We start from the raw sequence: 18,964 nt of genomic DNA, 5'->3' as shown, positions 1-18,964 counted from the left end.
ATGGTGCCTCCAGTTGGGAAAGGTGTGTCAAAGAAGAAAAAGTGGACTGTGCATTATCCAAACATTCCATCAGCTATACGCCCAGTACCCCACGGAGAAGGACTGCTGGTTCCTGATGCACCAGAATCATTCTCACTTGAGTCAGACGAGGAAGAGGAAGAGGATGAAACTTCTGGTCCTGAACCATCAATGTCACAGGACCCACATTTTCTCCCATCCTCCTCCTCTGAACCACACCTCATAACACAAGGTGAACTGAATGACCTTGTCAGGGATTTGGAACTACCCAAGAGTAAGGCAGAGCTGTTGGGCTCCAGACTACAGCAGTGGACTCTCCTGGCAGGTGATGTTAGGGTTTCCATGTTCCGTGACCATCAAAAGGATCTTGTCCCATTCTTCTTCATGGAAGGTGATCTTGTAGCCTGCAACAACATCGATGGGGTGATGGCAGCCCTCAACATCGTTCACAATCCAGATGAGTGGAGACTGTTCATTGATTCATCGAAGACAAGTCTTAAAGCTGTTTTACTGCATAATGGCAATGTTTTGCCATCAATTCCAGTTGGTCATGCAGTCCATATGAAGGAAACCTATGACAACATGAAACAACTTTTGAGGTGCATAAACTATGACCAACATCAGTGGCAGCTTTGTGGCGATTTGAAGGTTGTTGCTCTCTTGCTTGGTCTGCAGACTGGATGCACAAAGTACTGCTGTTTTCTCTGTGAATGGGATAGTCGTGCAAGAGATTCCCACTACATCAAGAAAGATTGGCCACTCCGACAGTCATTGGAGCCTGGGAGGAAAAGTGTTCAGCATCCACCACTTGTTGAATCAAGGAAGATTTTGTTACCACCCTTACACATCAAGCTGGGTCTGATGAAGAACTTTGTCAAGGCCATTGACAAAACACAAGCAGCTTTCAAGTACCTCCGTGGAAAATTTCCAAGGTTAAGTGAAGCTAAGATAAAGGAAGGTGTCTTTGTTGGTCCTCAGATTCGTGAACTTCTTCGAGATGATGCATTTGACCATGCACTGCGTGGCAAGGAAAAGACGGCATGGAAAGCCTTCCAGTTAGTGGCAATAAATTTTCTCGGAAACAACAAGGCAGACAACTACAGGTTGTTGGTGGAAAACCTCCTCAAGGCATACAAAAGCCTTGGTTGCAACATGTCACTAAAGATACATTTTTTGCACTCTCATCTAGATTTTTTCCCACCAAACTGCGGAGCAGTGAGCGACGAGCATGGCGAGCGATTTCACCAGGACATTGCAACAATGGAGAAACGCTATCAGGGCAAATGGAGCCCATCAATGCTTGCAGACTATTGCTGGACAGTGACAAGAGATGCTCCATTTAATGAATACAAGAGACAAGCCAAGAAGCGCTGAGTAGACACTGAATAGGACTAAACTATGTACAGAATAGTTTTTTGCCTTTTGTTTCATAATATATTTTATTTATATAACCCTTTTGCTGATTTTTAAAGTGTTACATAAAGAGGACAGGTGAAATATTATCATGTAAAGCAACCATAAACACACGAAAAGACCTAGGTTTACAATTTATGATTAAAACTCTACTATCTACACAATATACATAGACATAAAATGTAAAAACTTAAATATCTTAGAAACAGTAGCCAATCAGTTGTTTTAATTGTCATATTTGAATTCAGCACATCAAAATACATAATAAATAGCACATTTTATCTCTGAAGCAGACGACTTCTCAAAAATTGTACACCAGTGTTATTTATCACTTCCCCAATTTTTGTGTTATCTGCAAACTTTAGCAGTGATGATTTTATGTTTTCTTCCAGGTCACTGATAAAAATAGGGCCAAGAACTGATCCCTGCAAAGTACCATTGGAAACACACAACCCTTGATGACAATTGGCAACTTATAATTACATTTGGAGATCTATCATTTAGCCACTTTTTAATCCATTTAATGTGTGTCATGTTAATTTTATATTGTTCTAGTTTTTTAATCAAAATGTCATGCAGTATCAAGTCAAACTCCTTACAGAAGTCTAAGTATATTAAGTCAACACTATTACCTTTATCAACAAAACTTGAAATCTCATTAAAAAAACAATTTCAGTTAGTTTGGACATAATCTATTTTCCACAAACCCATGTTAATTTTCATTGATTACATGCTTTCCTTTAATTCTTTAGTAACCAAATCCCATATCAGTGGTGCCATTATCTTATCTGGGATTGATAATAGGCTATCAGGCCTATTATTACCCAGGTCATCCCATTTATCCTTTTTTAAAATTGGCACAATATTAGCTTTCTTCCAATCTCCTAGAACTTCTCCAGTGCTCCAAGACTTATTGAAAATCAACATTAGCAGTCCAGCAAAACTCTCGGATGCAAATTATCTGCTGATTTAAAAATGACTAACTTTAGTGGCTTTTGTTTAACATCCCAGAAATACTAATGGAATAGAAAGAGTGTTATCATCACCATATAATGACACTATATCATCTGCTTTTCCCCAAATATAAAACACAAATATTTATTGAATATTTCTGCCTTTTCTGCATTATTATTGATACGTATACCATTTCCATCTAGTAATGGACCAGTACCATTGTCAGGATTCTTTTTGTTCCTGATACATTTAAAAGACTCCTTATTTTTGTAACTCTGCTGTCCGAATATTTCTCTTTGTGTCCCTTTACTTCCCTTATCAGTTTTCCACTATTCCTAACTTCTGATTTGTATTTATTAGTATCAACTTCCCCTTTCTTCCATTTGTTATGTATTTATTATTATTAATTATTATTATTATAGTTGCCTTCACTTTCCTCTAAACCAGGTGTGTTTTTTAACCAGCACAGCCTTCTTCCTCAATTTTTGGATTGTTCCTTTTTGGGCATCTGGTAAGTTGTTCTTAAATGATTCCGAGTTATCATTTCACTGGCTCCAACTGAATTGTGCTTTTTTATACCTGTATTGAATTTGACTCTTAAAAGACTAAAGTTCACTATGTAGCTGCTTAACAGGTTTGACATGGGCACTGCACATTTCAATGCTACCCCATAGCAGAATGCCTCAATCTTTCTTGGGAGGGAAAAAAAATCTAGAAATGACAATGTAAATCCAGTCTTCTTGCACATTAGTGTAAACGGCCAGTACAATGCCTATGACCCCATGCAAATTGAAACTAGATAAATTCAGACTGGAAATAAGGCATACATTTTTAACTGTGCGGGTAATTAACCACCGAAACACCTTACCAAGAGTTCGAAAGGACTTTCCATCACTTTCAATTTTTAAATCAAGATTTGATGTTTTTCTGAAAGATATGCTGTAGTTCAAACAGAATTTTTGGGGGAAATTCTATGGCCTGTGTTATACAGAAGGTCAGACTAGATGACCACAGTGGTCTCTTCTGACATTAGAATCATTTTAATCTATGAACAACAAAATTTCCACTTAAATCCTGTGCTATGGATTTAACAGGTCACTGCCTTTGGGCTGGTCCATGGAAAATGGTAAAGTTTAATCCTGAGTCCTTGGCTTCTGGAGAGAATTTCAGCAATTGTTTCAGTTATCACAACAGTTTTTGTGACATGGACATTGGTCCACTGGGAACTGGATTGAGACTGGATTAGTGGAGTGTACCTTTAAGAGAGCTGGCAATAGCACACACAAGGGAACAGAACTAGTTGGATCCATCTGCTATGCAGACAGTGTGTGATCTCAGAAAAGTTGCAATAAAGGCTTGTATGCCTGAATCTTATGGGATGGGTCTCAGTGGTTCCACGTCTGATAACAAACTGAGAATATTACATTGGGCATTAACTTATTTTTCACAGGCCACCAAATAGTTATCAGATGGGGGTGTCTAAAAACATTGCTCGGTTAAAAACACGTGGCCTGGATATGGAAGTACCCAAATACATACAGTACTCAAAAAGTAATGCATTTGATGGCACACAAGACTGAAAACATTAGTGTAACTGCATGTAGTTTTATTCACTCATGGTATGTGGACTTTAAATGAGCTTTTTAAAACAGTTATCCTTTCTGTGTCGCTATGAATTTATAATGCTGCTCCTTAACATTTATATTTGTCTATCCTAAATATGCAATATTTTATTAACATGGTAATAAATATTTAATCCGGCTTTTCTGTAACATTTTGTCAGAGCATCTTGTTAACCCATGATTCCCTAAGATAAGAGCAGGAAAGAGTATTTCAACAAAGTAATGCAATTCTGGACTAATTAACATAAATAATTTTCAAAGTAGGGATGCTGTAATGGCTATCTGCTCTGCCATTCAAGATATCCTAGGTAGAATCTCATTTTTGATTTAACATGCCAAAATAGGTAGCTGGGACCAGGGAAAAGACACTATATTCAGCCCTTGAATAGGGGAGTGTGTCTTATATGTGTCCTAGCGGAGGTAGCATGGCTTGGTATTCTGAGCATTGGACTTGAGACCTGAGTTCTATTACTAGCACTGGCATACTGGGTGACCTTGGGCAGCTTGCTGCCCTGCCATGTGCCTCAGTTTCCCCACCTGTAAAATAGGAATAATGATACTGATCCCTCTTAAAAGGTGTTTTGAGATCTGCTGATGAAAAGAGCTATATAAGAGCTAGGTATAATTATGTTACAATATGATGTATTGCCAACTCCAAACATTCAAAAACGACGAGTCAAGCTCCACTAAAAGTCATGAGATTGGTTTAAAGATAATGAGATTTATTTAAAAAAAAATCACTTGGATTTTGTTTTATTTGCCTTCTGGTTCTGAGCCTTTATGGTCAACTCAGTTCACATTTTCAACCATTTCCCTGCAACCTTTAGGGCTAGAAAGTTATTTTTCTTTTTCTTTTCAATGAAAGATGAGATCCTCATGCAATCTCTTTGACACTGATGAAACACCAAATATTATGGGCTGCTATAAAATCAGGAGATTTATCAACACAGCTGTGTCTAAGCAAGGGGTGACATTGATGGGATCTGAGACCCCATCCAGACTTTCTTAGCCAACAGAAGTCACTCCAATATCAATTGGCCCAAGCAAACTCAGGCTAGTTCTGATGGTCTTCATGAGGGTTATGTACCATTTAAGCCCTTAAAATAAGGCTTAAGTGTGACTCACATGTTGCTGGCCATCTGCACAGAGATCAATTTCACCCTCAGGAAACACCACCACCACAAAATGATATGAGTTAGTTGCTGGCTGCCTGAAATGAATTTTCTAAAACTTTTCCTAGTGGGTAACATTCAGGCATAAAATAATCTGATGGGAGGATTCCATATAGTGTAAAGAAGGATTGTTTGTCTCCTGCATCGTATTTAACAAAAGTTCATGTTTGCAAGAAGCATCAGATATGAAATTGGGTACTGCAATTGATGTTACTTTGGGCTTGTCCACACTACTAAATTAAGTCGACTTAAGTCGCCATACAGTCACTGCAGTAATTAAAGTGGTGGTTCACGTCCACACTTGCTCCTTCTGTAGGTGGTGCGCCGGCTCACCTGGAGCGCTTCCACCGACTGAAGTGGGGCATTGTGGGACACTGACAGCTAGAGCCCAGCAGCCCTGGGGCTGACAGCTTCAGCTGTAAGCATGGGGCTGAGAGCTGCCTCCCCTCCCTGTCAGCCAGATGCAGGCTCACAGCTGGGCTCCCCCCACACCCTGGCGCTGACACTCCAAGTTATCAGTGCCAGCAGCCCCAGCTGTGAGCCCAGCGCCCAGCTGACAACTCGGGCTGTCAGTGTTGGGGAGGGGGGAGCCTCATTCAGGGCTGACAGCCAATAGCCGATGTAAGTAACACAGTGTCTACCCAGACACTGTGTCCCCTAACTACATCAACATAAGTGCTATGCCTCTCATGGAGGTGGAGTTATTATGTTGGTGCAGAGGGCTACATACTTCGGTGGAAGCAGCACTGTAGTGTAGACATTGACATAATTAGGTAGCCATAAACTGCCTTATGTTGACCTAACTCTGTAATGTAGACCAAGCCTTTGTACAATTCTGGATTATTCATATAAGATGATGAGGTTTTGCTAGGAAAGGAGTGTATCAGAAGAGTCCATTACACATTCACCTTAAGGACTCTGCTTGGACCTCATTTTATTTTCTCTTCAACATTTAAAACAATTTCTCCCTCTGATGATACTTTCTTAATACTTTACTTAATAAGGCATGCTTAATCATGCTGGTTCCTTGAGATACCTCATGGAGCACCTGATTAAGAGTAGGAGTGGGCCATTGTATAACTGGGAGAATATGAGCAACAGTTTTGCTTAAGGGAGATATTTGGCCAGTGCCAAGGTGTTACATAGTATTCAACCAGATGCTAAATAGACATGACATTCTCATCATTCTCATCTCTGACTTTTTAATAGAGAAGCTGCTCAATAAAGTTTTTGAAAAAGAAGAAACTGGGGTGTATTTCAATGAACGTAATGTTTAATATTGTATTTTTCCATTATTGTATTTAAATACATATTAACGAAATGCCCACAGATTTTTCATCAGAACTCTCGGTTCCTCATTGCCCCATCTGCAAAAGGGAGGTATTTTCCTACCTCACAAGCACAAGTTATTAATGTCTGGAAAGCCTATAAAGACCTTTATATTTATGAGGTACTTTGGCATCATTTCCTCCTATCCTCTCATCCTGTATAAGCTCTTCCTTTGATGTTACACAGGTTTAATAATCCATATATACTGTGGTTCACGGTCTGGGGATCACCAAGAGGCAGCATTGGTTTTCCATTAACCCCACACATTTTTATGGGTTAATTAATACTGATTGGGCCAACTTTAACATAGCTAACATTCCATCTGCAAGGTTGAATCCCTCTTTAGAGAAGAGGAGTACTTGTGGCACCTTAGAGACTAAATAAATTTGTTAGTCTCTAAGGTGCCACAAGTACTCCTGTTCTTTTTGCGGATACAGACTAACACGGCTGCTACTCCGAAACCTGTCTTTAGAGAAGAGCGGTGTTACAAGGGCAGTAGCTCACTTGGGGCATAGAGGGCTGATGACCCATGTCCCTTTGGTGCATGGATCTGTTGATTTTATCCTCCAAAACCCCTTGTTGTTCTGTGGGGCATGCAGACCCTGATGCTACATGAAACTCATATTTTTTGAAATCGTTCCCATGCATTATTTTCACAAAGGGGATGAGTTGGCCAATAATTGTCCCCTGGGTAGCCCCAATTAAGACCAAGTTAAGACATTCACAAGCTATTTTTATCAACCTGTCTCAGCCTGCTACAAGATTGTTCCCTAGAGGATATCCTCTTGTCCTGTTTTATATTACTCTAGTGATTGGCGTCTACTAAGGCTTGGAAAACAGTCTGCAGAGAAAGGCACACAAAATGAATCGGGCTTTGTCTTGTGTAATTGCAAATATCAGCCAAGTGCTTGGACCATTCATGACCAGGCTGCTGTTTGGGTTTCTGAATTCTGCCTACATTTCCCTCTGCTTTATTTCACCCCCTATCTCTTCACTGTTTTCATTTGTAACCTCTCTCTTTTTCTCGTCCCCAGCAATGACAATGCAGTTCATAAGCCATCAGTTTCCTGATTATCATGATCCAACCATAGGTGAGTACAGATTGTTTTTTTCTTTATTCCATCCAATCTGGCTGCTTTATGAGATTTACTCTCAATCTGTACATACTGGGATCCCTTTTCTATACTGGGATCCCTTTTCTATACTGGGATTCCCCTTGCAATTAGCAAGACGGGAATGGCAGGGCAGTGGCAACCACCTAACAATGCTTTGTGAAGTGCCTGGGAGTTATAACTCTCATATTGACAATGATATTTGTTTGATGGCCATTTGGCTGTGTCAGGGTCATGTGATAGACAGTTGGTCCTGAAATAAGGAAGTGTCATGTTGATGTCGATGTATGAGGATTCAGCCAACACTATTGGTGAACACGTGTATGCGAGGTCATATTACTGCAAGAACCATAAACACTGCTACATGTAGGACAGACAGGATTGTCCATGACCACTGCAGGCTGTTGCATCCTTGCTTTGCAGTGTTCACCTTTTTCACAGATTTCAAAGTGGTTAATAGTGGCATGCCATATCTGCCACCACCTTGCTCTGCCACCACCTTGCTCTGTCACCAATGGCACCAAACAATGTTGCATGCTGGTTCCCACACTCTTTTCCATCTTTTTTTCACATATTTTGATGGATGCATTTCAGGACATTGACAGAGGAGTATTTATCCAGTTCTGCACTGATGGGAAGTTGTTCCCATCTGTTCCCATGCCCACATGAAAGAGGCCGATTTATTTATTTATTAAGGCGCTTTTATTTGCTGATGACTATGCACTCGTTGGTCACTCAGTTGGTAATGTTCAATTTATAACTGATCACTTCACTCATGCAGTCAATTGTTTTGGTTTCACAATCAGCCTGAAGAAAACTGAAGTATTGTACCAAACAGTATAAGGTGATGTACATCTTTACCCAATTATTAAGATCAGCAATGTTCCTCTTGTGTCTGTGGTGAAGTTTTGCTACCCGGGGAATTTGCTGTCACAGAATGCCACAATTGATGAAAACATTATCCATCATATAGTCAAGGCCAGCTCTGCATTTGTGATGCCAGTCCTGAAACACTGTGAAAGAAAACTCTTTTACCAATAGGTGAGTGAAGCCATGAAATCTAATTAATGCTTACTGTGTGTTAACAAGGGCAGAATTTGCTGGTGGAAAAGGCCCATTCAACATCCTGTATTATTCCATCAGGGGGAGAAAATGCTCAACCTCTATGTAAGGTCTTGCATTTGAAGAAGTGGGTTTTTTACCCATGAAAGCTTATGTCCAAATAAATCTGTTAGTCTTTAAGGTGCCACCGGACTCCTTGTTGTTTTCAACCTCTATGGGTTGCTTTCCTATTTTCAAAAAATTTCTTATCACGATAAACATTGTTGTTGTTTTTATGAAAAAATCACTCTGAGTACTGGGTTTACTGCACTATAGATGCAGCATAGGGTCACACTCTCTTCTGGGTTAATTCTCTTGATGTCAATGGACTTATGTCAACAGAGAATTTGTCCTGTAATAAATAAAGGGTTGAAATTCATCCAGGAGAACACTTTCAAATCTATCATATTTAGAAACTTGCTTCTGTTTTAAAGATCATATTGTTGAGCCAGAGTGGGAAGGGACTGAGCTGGAAAAGAAGTCCAGGAGGACTTCTGGTTGATTCCACTGGATTTCCTCTTGGGGCTCAGCGAATGCATGAGCAGTAGGAGCAGATCTTGTTGAAAGAGTGCAACGCGGGTTCCCTTCTGCGTGAGGAGTTAAGAGCTGCACGTGAAGAGCTGCACACAGGGAAGCCATTTAGAGTGCATAGCGACAAGAAGTTTTACTGGACCTTCAAAATCCAGGATCTATGCTGCATAGTCTTGCATGCCAACTACTAGAATTTGAACTATTAATTGTTTATCGATGTAAAGAAATCTCTCTTTTCTAGAGCACTCCTGTAACACCAGGCTAGTTTGAAGCAGGGTTGTACCAGGGCCACACCTTTGCCTCTTCTCTCCCCATATCTCTGTAAGAAAGCTAGCTGAAGAGGCAATGCTGTCCAGGTGCAGTGCCTCCACTTCCTAGAAGAATTACACACAATGCAGCCCCATGTTTTCTGCTTATCATTACTTTTAATTGCTGTTTCCAATCACTGTTACAAAGGTTCTGACTCTCATTACCCATTGGTTACTACTGCTTGATTATGAAGAGGTCAGACATTGTTATAGATCTTAGAGGTACCACCTTTAAAAGGAGCAGTGAGTAATGAATGCAGATTTATCCCTTTGGACATCCACTGGACACATCCATCACCTCGGATTACCTTCGCTGGACATTCTGTATTGACAGATGGCTGAAAGCATGTTTATCTGGCTATAAAGAAGAAAACATGAAAGCAGAAGCTTGGAAGTGTCCACTGGGAGTACTTCATTCCTTTCATTTTAAACTCTTTCCAGATCACTTCATTTCTTTGCTCTCTGGATAAAGGCAATAGCTAATAGTTTCTTTTGTTGGACAAGGGTTAAGTTTTCTCCTGTGTTATCTGGGTGAATCCTAAATATAATTAATGACAAGTTGAGTCTGTGAACCACACCCTATTAGGGTGAACAGGGATCTAGAAGGAAGTTAGGTCTCTCCTTGTTTGCAGCAATCAGTGAGCTCTCAAAATTTTTCAGTCTGAGGCCTTGTCTACACTACGAGAGTACTTCGATTTTAGTTAATTCGACTATGTGGAATCGATATTACAAAGTCGAACGTGTGTGTCCACACTAAGGACAGTAATTCGACTTTGTGAGACTTTGTGAGTCCACACTAACGGGGCAAGCGTCGACATTGGAAGCGGTGCACTGTGGGCAGCTATCCCACAGTTCCCGCAGTCCCCGCTGCCCATTGGAATTCTGGGTCGAGCCCCAAATGCCTTCTGGGTAAAAAAATGTGTCGAGGGTGCTTTTGGGCGCCTGTCGTCATCCGTCTGTCACTCCCGCCCTCCCTCCCTCCCTCCCTGAAAGCGCCGGCGGGAAATCAGTTCGCGCGCTTTTCTGATTACTGACAGCGCGGACGCCACAGCAGTGCGAGCATGGATCCCGCTGCGACCATCGCTGCAGTTGTGGCAGTTCTCAACGCCTCGCAGCTTCTCATCCACCTGTACCAGAGGCAGCTGCAGATAAATCATGAGAGGAGGCTACGGCACCACCGTGACGGCATGAAGTCGGACACTAGCTCCGACCTCTCTGAGAACATGAGACCCAGCGCCCAGGACATCTCGCTGTCACTGGGTCTTGTTGATACTGTTGAACGGCGATTCTGGGCCCGTGAAACAAGCACGGAGTGGTGGGACCGCATAGTGCTGCAGGTCTGGGATGAATCCCAGTGGCTGCGCAACTTTCCCATGCGGAAGGGGACTTTCCTCGAACTGTGTGAGTTGCTGTCCCCTGCCCTGAAGCGAAAGGACACCCGGATGCGGGCAGCCCTGACTGTCCAGAAGCGAGTGGCCATAGCCCTCTGGAAGCTCGCAACGCCAGACAGCTACCGGTCCGTCGCTAACCACTTTGGTGTGGGCAAGTCTACCGTGGGGGTTGCTGTCATGCAAGTAGCCAAGGCAATTGTCAAGCTACTGCTATCTAAGGTAGTGACCCTGGGAAACGTGGAGCTCATCATAGATGGCTTTGCCGAGATGGGATTCCCAAACTGCGGTGGGGCTATAGATGGGACTCACATCCCTATCCTGGGACCGGACCACCAGGCCAGCCAGTACATCAACCGAAAGGGATACTTTTCCATGGTGCTGCAAGCACTGGTGGACCATCGGGGACGTTTTACTAATATCAACGTTGGATGGCCTGGCAAGGTTCATGACGCTCGGGTTTTCAGGAACTCTGGTCTGTTTAGACGGCTACAGGAAGGTCTTTACTTCCCGGACCACAAAGTAACTGTTGGGGATGTGGAGATGCCTACAGTCATCCTCGGGGACCCTGCATACCCGCTAATGCCCTGGCTCATGAAGCCCTACACTGGCGCACTGGACTCAGGGAAAGAACTATTCAACTACCGGCTCAGCAAGTGCAGAATGGTGGTGGAGTGTGCTTTTGGCCGTCTCAAGGGGAGATGGAGAAGCCTACTCACTCGCTGTGATCTCAGCGAGACCAATATCCCCATTGTGATAGCTGCTTGCTGTGTGCTCCACAATCTGTGTGAGAGCAAGGGGGAGACCTTTATGGCGGGGTGGGAGGTTGAGGCAAATAGCCTGGCTTCTGATTACGCCCAGCCAGACAGCCGGGCGATTAGAAGATCCCAGCGGGACGCGCTGTGCATCAGGGAGGCTTTGAAAGCCAGGTTCCTGACTGAGCAGGGTCTCCAGTGACTGTTTACTTTGTGGACACAGATGCTGAACCTGCCCCCATTTCTTTACCCAGTTACTGTTGACTATCCTTCCAAGTTACATACCCCCTTCCCCACCTTCCCAACAAATAAAATCTGTTCCGTTTTGTTAATGAACAAAGTTCTCTTTCTTACTGTTTTCGCGGGAATGTTTTAAACCGGGGACGCAGACTGTGGCGGGGGGCGGGTTTAGTGTTCTGATGCAAATGATGCTTCTAAACTCCGGGAATGACAGGCTCCACAGTGCTGGATTGGTTGTTTCAATGCAGCCTGCCAGCAGTCCTGGGCGGGGCTGCGTGTATGTGTCGGCCAAGTGACTTTCTGGCAGGGCGCGGAGGGTAACAGACCCCCTGCTGCGTGGCTCTGTGATCCAGGATAAGGACCGCGGCATAAGATCTCTAACTACCCTCCCCCGCCACAAAGTCACAGATCAACCCCCTCGCACCCCAGAACATGAAAACCGCCTCCCAGACTGACCAGGGTAACTGTTGACTGCACTGTGTATGTGTCCTGATGCTGGACCTGCCCCCGCCTCTGTAGCCTGCTACAGGTGACTGTCCTGTCCAAGTAACAAACCCCTTCCCCCCCTTCAGACAGAATCCCCTCTAAAAGACACTCTCGGAAACAGTACTTAACAGAAACAGATGTTTTATTATGAACCGCACATGAAAAGGGGGGGGAGGAAACTTGGACGTGGGCTAGTGTGAGATGGGTAGGAAAGGACTTTTCAAACTTTGTGGAACGAGAGCCTTCCAGTGCTGCAGCAGTGTGCAGGGGCCGACTGAAAGTTTTAACGGCCCATGCCGCCCCTCCTTCTTTGGACTTTTGGTGAGGGGGGTGTGGGACTTGGTGGCGGGGGAGGGCGGTTAGAGATAGACAGCAGCAGGGCTCTGTCCTCCTGCCTCCGGTCTTGCAGAACATCCACTAGGCGCCGGAGCGTCTCCGTTTGCTCCCTCATTAGTCCAAGCAGGATTTGAGTAGCCTGCTGGTCCTCCTGGCGCCACCTCTCCTCCCATTCCATGACTGCTCTGTGCATTTGTGACAAGTTCTCCCTCCACTGTGTCGTCTGGGCTGCCTGCTCTCGTGAGCAGTCCATAAGTTCATAAAACATGTCTTCACGCGTCTTCCTCTTCCTTCTCCTAATCTGCGCTAGCCTCTGGGAGTGTGATGCCAGGCTGGGTTGGGAGACAGTCGCAGATGTGTCTGTGGGAATGGGAAAAAGGGAGTGAATTCCTGAGACAGATAAATGAAGTTGCTAACAAAGAACATAGTCTTTCTCTGTGAACAACACCATGCACTGGACCTTTCACATGCGCACTCAGGACAAGGTCGAATTTTCGGCCCTCGCCTTCAGTGCCTGGGGTCTTGCAGTTGCGATCAGAGAAGCATTGCAGGACACCTCTACTTCTGTTGCAGGAAAGCATGGTAAGCCGTAGACTTGTGGCAGCTTAAAAATGTAATAGTAGCACTGGGTTCCTTTCGCACTGAATGCAAGGCCACTCTCTGCTGGCAGCAATCAGGGAAGCATGAGCTCTGCCCCTGTCCCACCACCTCGCGGCTGTCCCCGGGAAAGCTCCCTTTATGCTGCCCCTCTGCCGCCTCCACCGCGTGGCTGCAAAGCAGTCCCAATACTAACATTCCCCTCCCTAATTTAAAGCAGGGCGTCATGTGTGATATTACTCTGATGAGGATCTCGGAGACCGAGAGGGGAAGGATGCTTCGGGAGACCATGCAGAGGCCAGGGCCGTATGCCGCCATGCTGTGCCGTGCCATGATCCCGGACTACCTAATGGACTCATGGCGTGGGAACGTGTGTTACCATGGTGGACCGAACAAGATCGCCCTGCCGCGGAAACTGATGCGCATGCTTGAGCGGTACCTCCAAGAGAGCTATTCCGAGCTATCCCAGGAGGACTCTCTGTCCATTCCCGGGCACATTGACCGTCTTTTCCTTTAAGTGCAGCATAAGGGACTACAGAGTGGAGCGTCCTGTGGTGGCCTAATCATGAATATCCGGACATTATTTGATTTTTTATACATAGTTAGGACTAAATAGTTGACTAAGCCAACTAAATCATGAACACCAAATTGCTAATATAGTTAATATTCCTGTTTTGTTATAAATAAAAGTTTCTATGTTTAAATGAGTGAATGAAAAGCCCATTCTTAACAATATAAATATTCCAGTTCTGTTAAAATTAAATGTTTAGATGTTTAAAGCACTCACTGCTTGATCCTTCCCCTGATTCGGTGTCCGGGGTACCGGCTGTGGACGGTTGGTAGGGGATCTCGGTAAGGGTGATGAAGAGCTCCTGGCTGTCGGGGAAATCAGCGGTGCAAGCACTGTCGACTGCCTCGTCCTCCTCATCTCCTTCCTCATCTTCCCCATCAGCTAACATTTCCGACGAGGAACCGGCCGTGGACAATATCCCATCCTCGGAGTCCACGGTCACTGGTGGGGTAGTGGTGGCGGCCGCACCTAGGATGGAATGCAGTGCCTCGTAGAAACGTGATGTGTGGGGCTGGGATCCGGAGCGTCGGTTTGCCTCTTTGGTTTTTTGGTAGCCTTGTCTCAGCTCCTTGATTTTCACGCGGCACTGCGTTGCATCCCGGCTGTATCCTCTCTCTGCCATGGCTTTAGAGATCTTCTCATAGATCTTTGCATTCCTTCTTTTGGAGCGCAGCTCTGAAAGCACGGACTCATCGCCCCACACAGCGATGAGATCCAAGACTTCCCGATCAGTCCATGCTGGGGCCCTCTTTCTATTAGATTGCACGGCCATCTCTGCTGGAGAGCTCTGCATCGTTGCCAGTGCTGCTGAGCTCTCCACGCTGTCCAAACAGAAAATGAGATTCAAACTGCCCAGACAGGAAAAGGAATTCAAATTTTCCCGGGGCTTTTCCTGTGTGGCTGGTCAGAGCATCCGAGCTCGAAGTGCTGTCCAGAGCGTCAACAGAGTGGTGCACTGTGGGATAGCTCCCGGAGCTATTACCGTCGATTTCCATCCACACCTAGCCTAATTCGATATGGCCATGTCGAATTTAGCGCTACTCCTCTCGTTTTCTAGGAGTACAGAAGTCGAATTTAAAAGAGCTCTATGTCGAACTAAATAGCTTCGTGGTGTGGACGGGTGCAGGGTTAATTCGATGTAACGGCGCTAAATTCGATATAAACTCCTAGTGTAGACCAGGCCTGAGATGGCAGAGCTGTTGCCATCAGATCGTTTCATGGGCTAAGAGCTCCCAGGTGTTGAGGTCAATTTTGCAAGATTGGAAGTTGGTCTTGAGAGAGTGTCTTTGTAATGTTTGCTTGGTCTGCCCCTAAACCAAGTTCCAGTCTGCAATTCTTTGTAAAAGACACTTTTCGGTATTCTATTGTCAGACGTACAGACCACATGACTGCACCATCTCAGTTGCACTCTTACTATGAAAGCTTCAGTGACTGTGATCTTGAGGCATTCAAGGACCTTGGTGTTTAGAATTAAATCTTGCCATTTAATTGCCATTATCCACCATAGACACTGTAGGTGGAATTGGTCCAAGCAATTTAGGTGGTGTTGATAAGTAATCCACATATTGCAGCCGTAGAGGAAAGTGGTAATGACAATAGCACTGTAAATGTCAATTTTCGTTCGCAGTTTGACAGCGTATTCATTCCAGAGATGACACTGATGATTTTTGAAGGCCTCGCAGCCTGCGCCAATGAGCTTTGTAATGTTGTTGATTATTGCATCCCATGAAATGATACTGCCTAGGTCACAATATTTGTCACCATTTTGAGTGATACATCTTCGACGGACCCAACTGGAGTAGTTGCAGGACTTCTCGGTTGAGACTGGACCATGACTTCTGTTATCTTCGGGCTGATTGTTAAACCAAAATGTTTTGCTGCATCTGCAAAGCAGTCAATGAGCAACTGAATGTCCCTGAGGTTATGGGCCAATAAAGCACAATCACCAACTAACAGTAATTTATGAATAATTGTCTTCATAACTTTTATCTTTGCGTGCAGGCAGTAAGTCACCTCCATCCATACGGTATTGCATATATATGCCACAACCAATGTTTCTGAATTCCTCTATTAGAACATCAGCAAAACATGATGCTAAATAACACTGGAGCAAGAACACAGCCTTGTTTTACTCCACTGGTGACAACAAAGGCATCTGAGAAGCAGCCTTGGTCAAGGACACCAAACTTGCAGATGTCTGTCCACAGGCCATCTCAATTTACAGCATCAAAGGCCCTAGTAAGGTCAAAAGAAACCACATATAGGTCTTAATAGTGCTCACAACATTTCTCCTGACTTTGCTGAAATAATAAACTATTAGTAAATGTTGATATTTTAATAGAGACCATTTATATATTTATAAATTATGCACCCAGCACAATATCTAGGACTTTAATGACCATTTAAAGAAAATCACGAAAAAAAGAACATGCATATCAGTTCTAAAGAGAACTTAACTACAATAAACAGACAAATTAATATTAAAGATGAGTGCGTGTGTATGACTTATTGCTCTCAATGGCTATAATGGTTCTCTTCTCCCCGCCACCTTTCCCCCATTTCTATCACCTACCACATGTTTAACTGTGTATTGTCTTGTCATAATCCTAGCTTGTGGGCCTCTAGGCACTACCATAATATGAAAAATAATTATCAATAAAGAGATAGAAGAGATTAATATGTATTATATGTATCAAGGTAGCACTTTGAGGCCCCAGTCAGAATCAAGAGCCCATTGTGCACAAACACATAAGAAGAGACAGTCGCTATCCTAAAGAGATTACAATCTATATAGATAAGACATAGAGTGGGAAGAAAAATAGAGGAACAGAAAAAATAAAATAACTTTCTAAAGGTTGCACAGCAAATCAATGGAAGCCCTGGATATAGAGCCAAGTACCCTAACCACTGGACCCCGCTGTCTCTCAAGACATGTTGAGAAATGCTCAGTTTCTATTCCTGCTATGGAATATGTACTAAATGGAAAACAAAATAGTGGAAACTTTATTGGCACATCTGGGACCTTGAACTCTCTTAGGACCAAGCTCCCCGTTCAGCATATTCCAAACCAATTGGAACGTGTACAACTCACTAGTAAGTGGGGATTATAGGTCCCCCTCTGTTTCTGATCCACAAAGAATATGAGTAGTTACAACCCCCTCCCCCAGCTACAGAGAGTTGGCTCTTTAGTTCAAGCTGTAGCTGTTTATACCTCTAGCTGTGGATATCCCCAGTTCAATCCCTGGTGTGCTAGCTAAGAGTGCAGTTGTCAACAGTGCAGCCAGAGACAAAATGAAAGAAATAATATATTGCTGAATTGTAAGAGAGTGCTAAAAAATTCCCATTAGGCTGTTCAGAAAACCAGCTACAGTTGTACTATGAACAATGGATAATATTAAAAGATAGCAGCTCCTGAATTTAAAGGCTGACTAAACTGTTTGGTGCATTTGAGTGTTTAATTTGTCATTATATAGGCCGAGAAAGAAATGTACAAATAAGACCGCATGGGATTGTTAAGAGTACATAAATGTAGAGACTGAAGAGACTAATTGTCAGACCCTCAGCTGGTGTAAATCAGAACTCAATGTAGCTACATAACATAAATGTATATGAGCTGATGAAGACCACAGTTGGTTAAAGAAAGGAGGGGTTACTTCAACTAATCTTAGCTCCCACCATTATTTACTCCGATCCATCAGAAAGCCAAAGGTGAACAGATTTAGCTGGATCCTCTTCATTTAAAACTCATGTGCACAGTCCAAACCAAACACAGATTTAATCAGCTTAGGGAAATGCTTCCATCTGTCAAGTGAACAATACACTGCTTGGTACATGGCATGTAAGCCTAAGTAGCTTTAGGTTGCAAGATGAGTTACGGACATTACAACTGTCTAGCTGATTTCACTGAAGGCTTTATGCTGTTCAGAAAAAAAGCTGTCTCTCTCTTTCCGCTTGTAAGAGATAAGACTCTCTGATAGGCGGAGTCTGAAAAGAACAGAGTGCCTGGCTGACACTAGCTAGACAGGTGGCCACAGTTACCCCATGTTGCTAGTGACTTTATTTCAGCAGAAACTGCATATTCAGATATAAAGAAACTGAGGGATTGATTCTAGTTCACTTTAAGTCCCTTCTAGGCCTCTCCATGGCACAAAGGGGAAGTAGAGAAGCCTCTCCCCTATGGTGTCCCTGTGTTGGTAGCAGGCATTCCCTGTGTAGACAGGGGACCTCTAGCGCACATGGCTGATTTCACACTGAATTATGTCTCTCCACCTACTAGCTATCAGGTGCTGGGACCACAGCACCCCATCTATCTAGGGTACATATATAGCCCCCATATCACCATGCTATCTGAGCACCTCATGCTCATTCATGTATTTATCCTCATAACACCTCACAAGGTAGGAAAGTAGATAGGAATTTGTGGTCCAAAGAAGCTAAGGGACTTGGCCAGGCTCACATAGAAAGTTTGTGACAGAATAGGGCATTGAACCCAGGTTTTCAACTAGTTTCATAACTACTAGAACAGCCTTACTCTGACAATCTATGCGGTTGCCACCATGACCTACTATGGATGGCCCCATTTCAGGCAGTTTTTGGGAACCCCTAGCCACCATCCCTTTGCTAATATTTGGAAGTGCAGCCATTGCACACCATGCTTGCTTGCTGGGCATCTGCATGATCCCATACAGAAAGTGTTCCTATTCCTGTGCAATTTTTTGGCTTATTTATAGAATTTATGACCCTTTTTGAACAGCTGTGGTGGACCTGTCCCTACATACTCATGATATTCCATGATATGTTATACCACCACTGCAATTCTTTTGAAACTGGATCTAATCTCCTTTGTCTTCTGCTTCTGACCTCCTGGTATCCCCATTCAGTTGACTCTTGAGTCATGTCTTGTGACTGCAGACTCTGGCCCTGTCTACTAGGTTTGGCTGCCATGACCTAACTGTGACAGGCTGGAGTTCTTGTGAGAATAGACTTTCTGATGAGGTATCCTGTTGTGACAGTCTTTACCCCTGTATTCAC

The 18,964-nt window shown here is 43.7% G+C and overlaps 1 protein-coding gene across 1 annotated transcript in view; it reads left to right on the top strand.

The window, feature by feature from the left end:
• The first annotated feature begins 6,336 nt into the window (after positions 1-6,336).
• RIT2 (Ras like without CAAX 2) overlaps positions 6,337-18,964 on the top strand; it is a 195,999-nt gene continuing 183,371 nt past the window's right edge. Inside the window, exons 1-2 of the mRNA XM_065406611.1 lie at positions 6,337-6,445; positions 7,543-7,599. Of these exons, the coding sequence (XP_065262683.1) occupies positions 6,337-6,445; positions 7,543-7,599 (166 nt within the window). The remainder of the gene's footprint in view (positions 6,446-7,542; positions 7,600-18,964) is intronic.

This window comes from Emys orbicularis, chromosome 6 (genome assembly GCF_028017835.1).
Source record: "Emys orbicularis isolate rEmyOrb1 chromosome 6, rEmyOrb1.hap1, whole genome shotgun sequence".
NCBI classification, from domain to species: domain Eukaryota; kingdom Metazoa; phylum Chordata; order Testudines; family Emydidae; genus Emys; species Emys orbicularis.
This window is presented reverse-complemented; position numbering and strand designations above follow the sequence as displayed.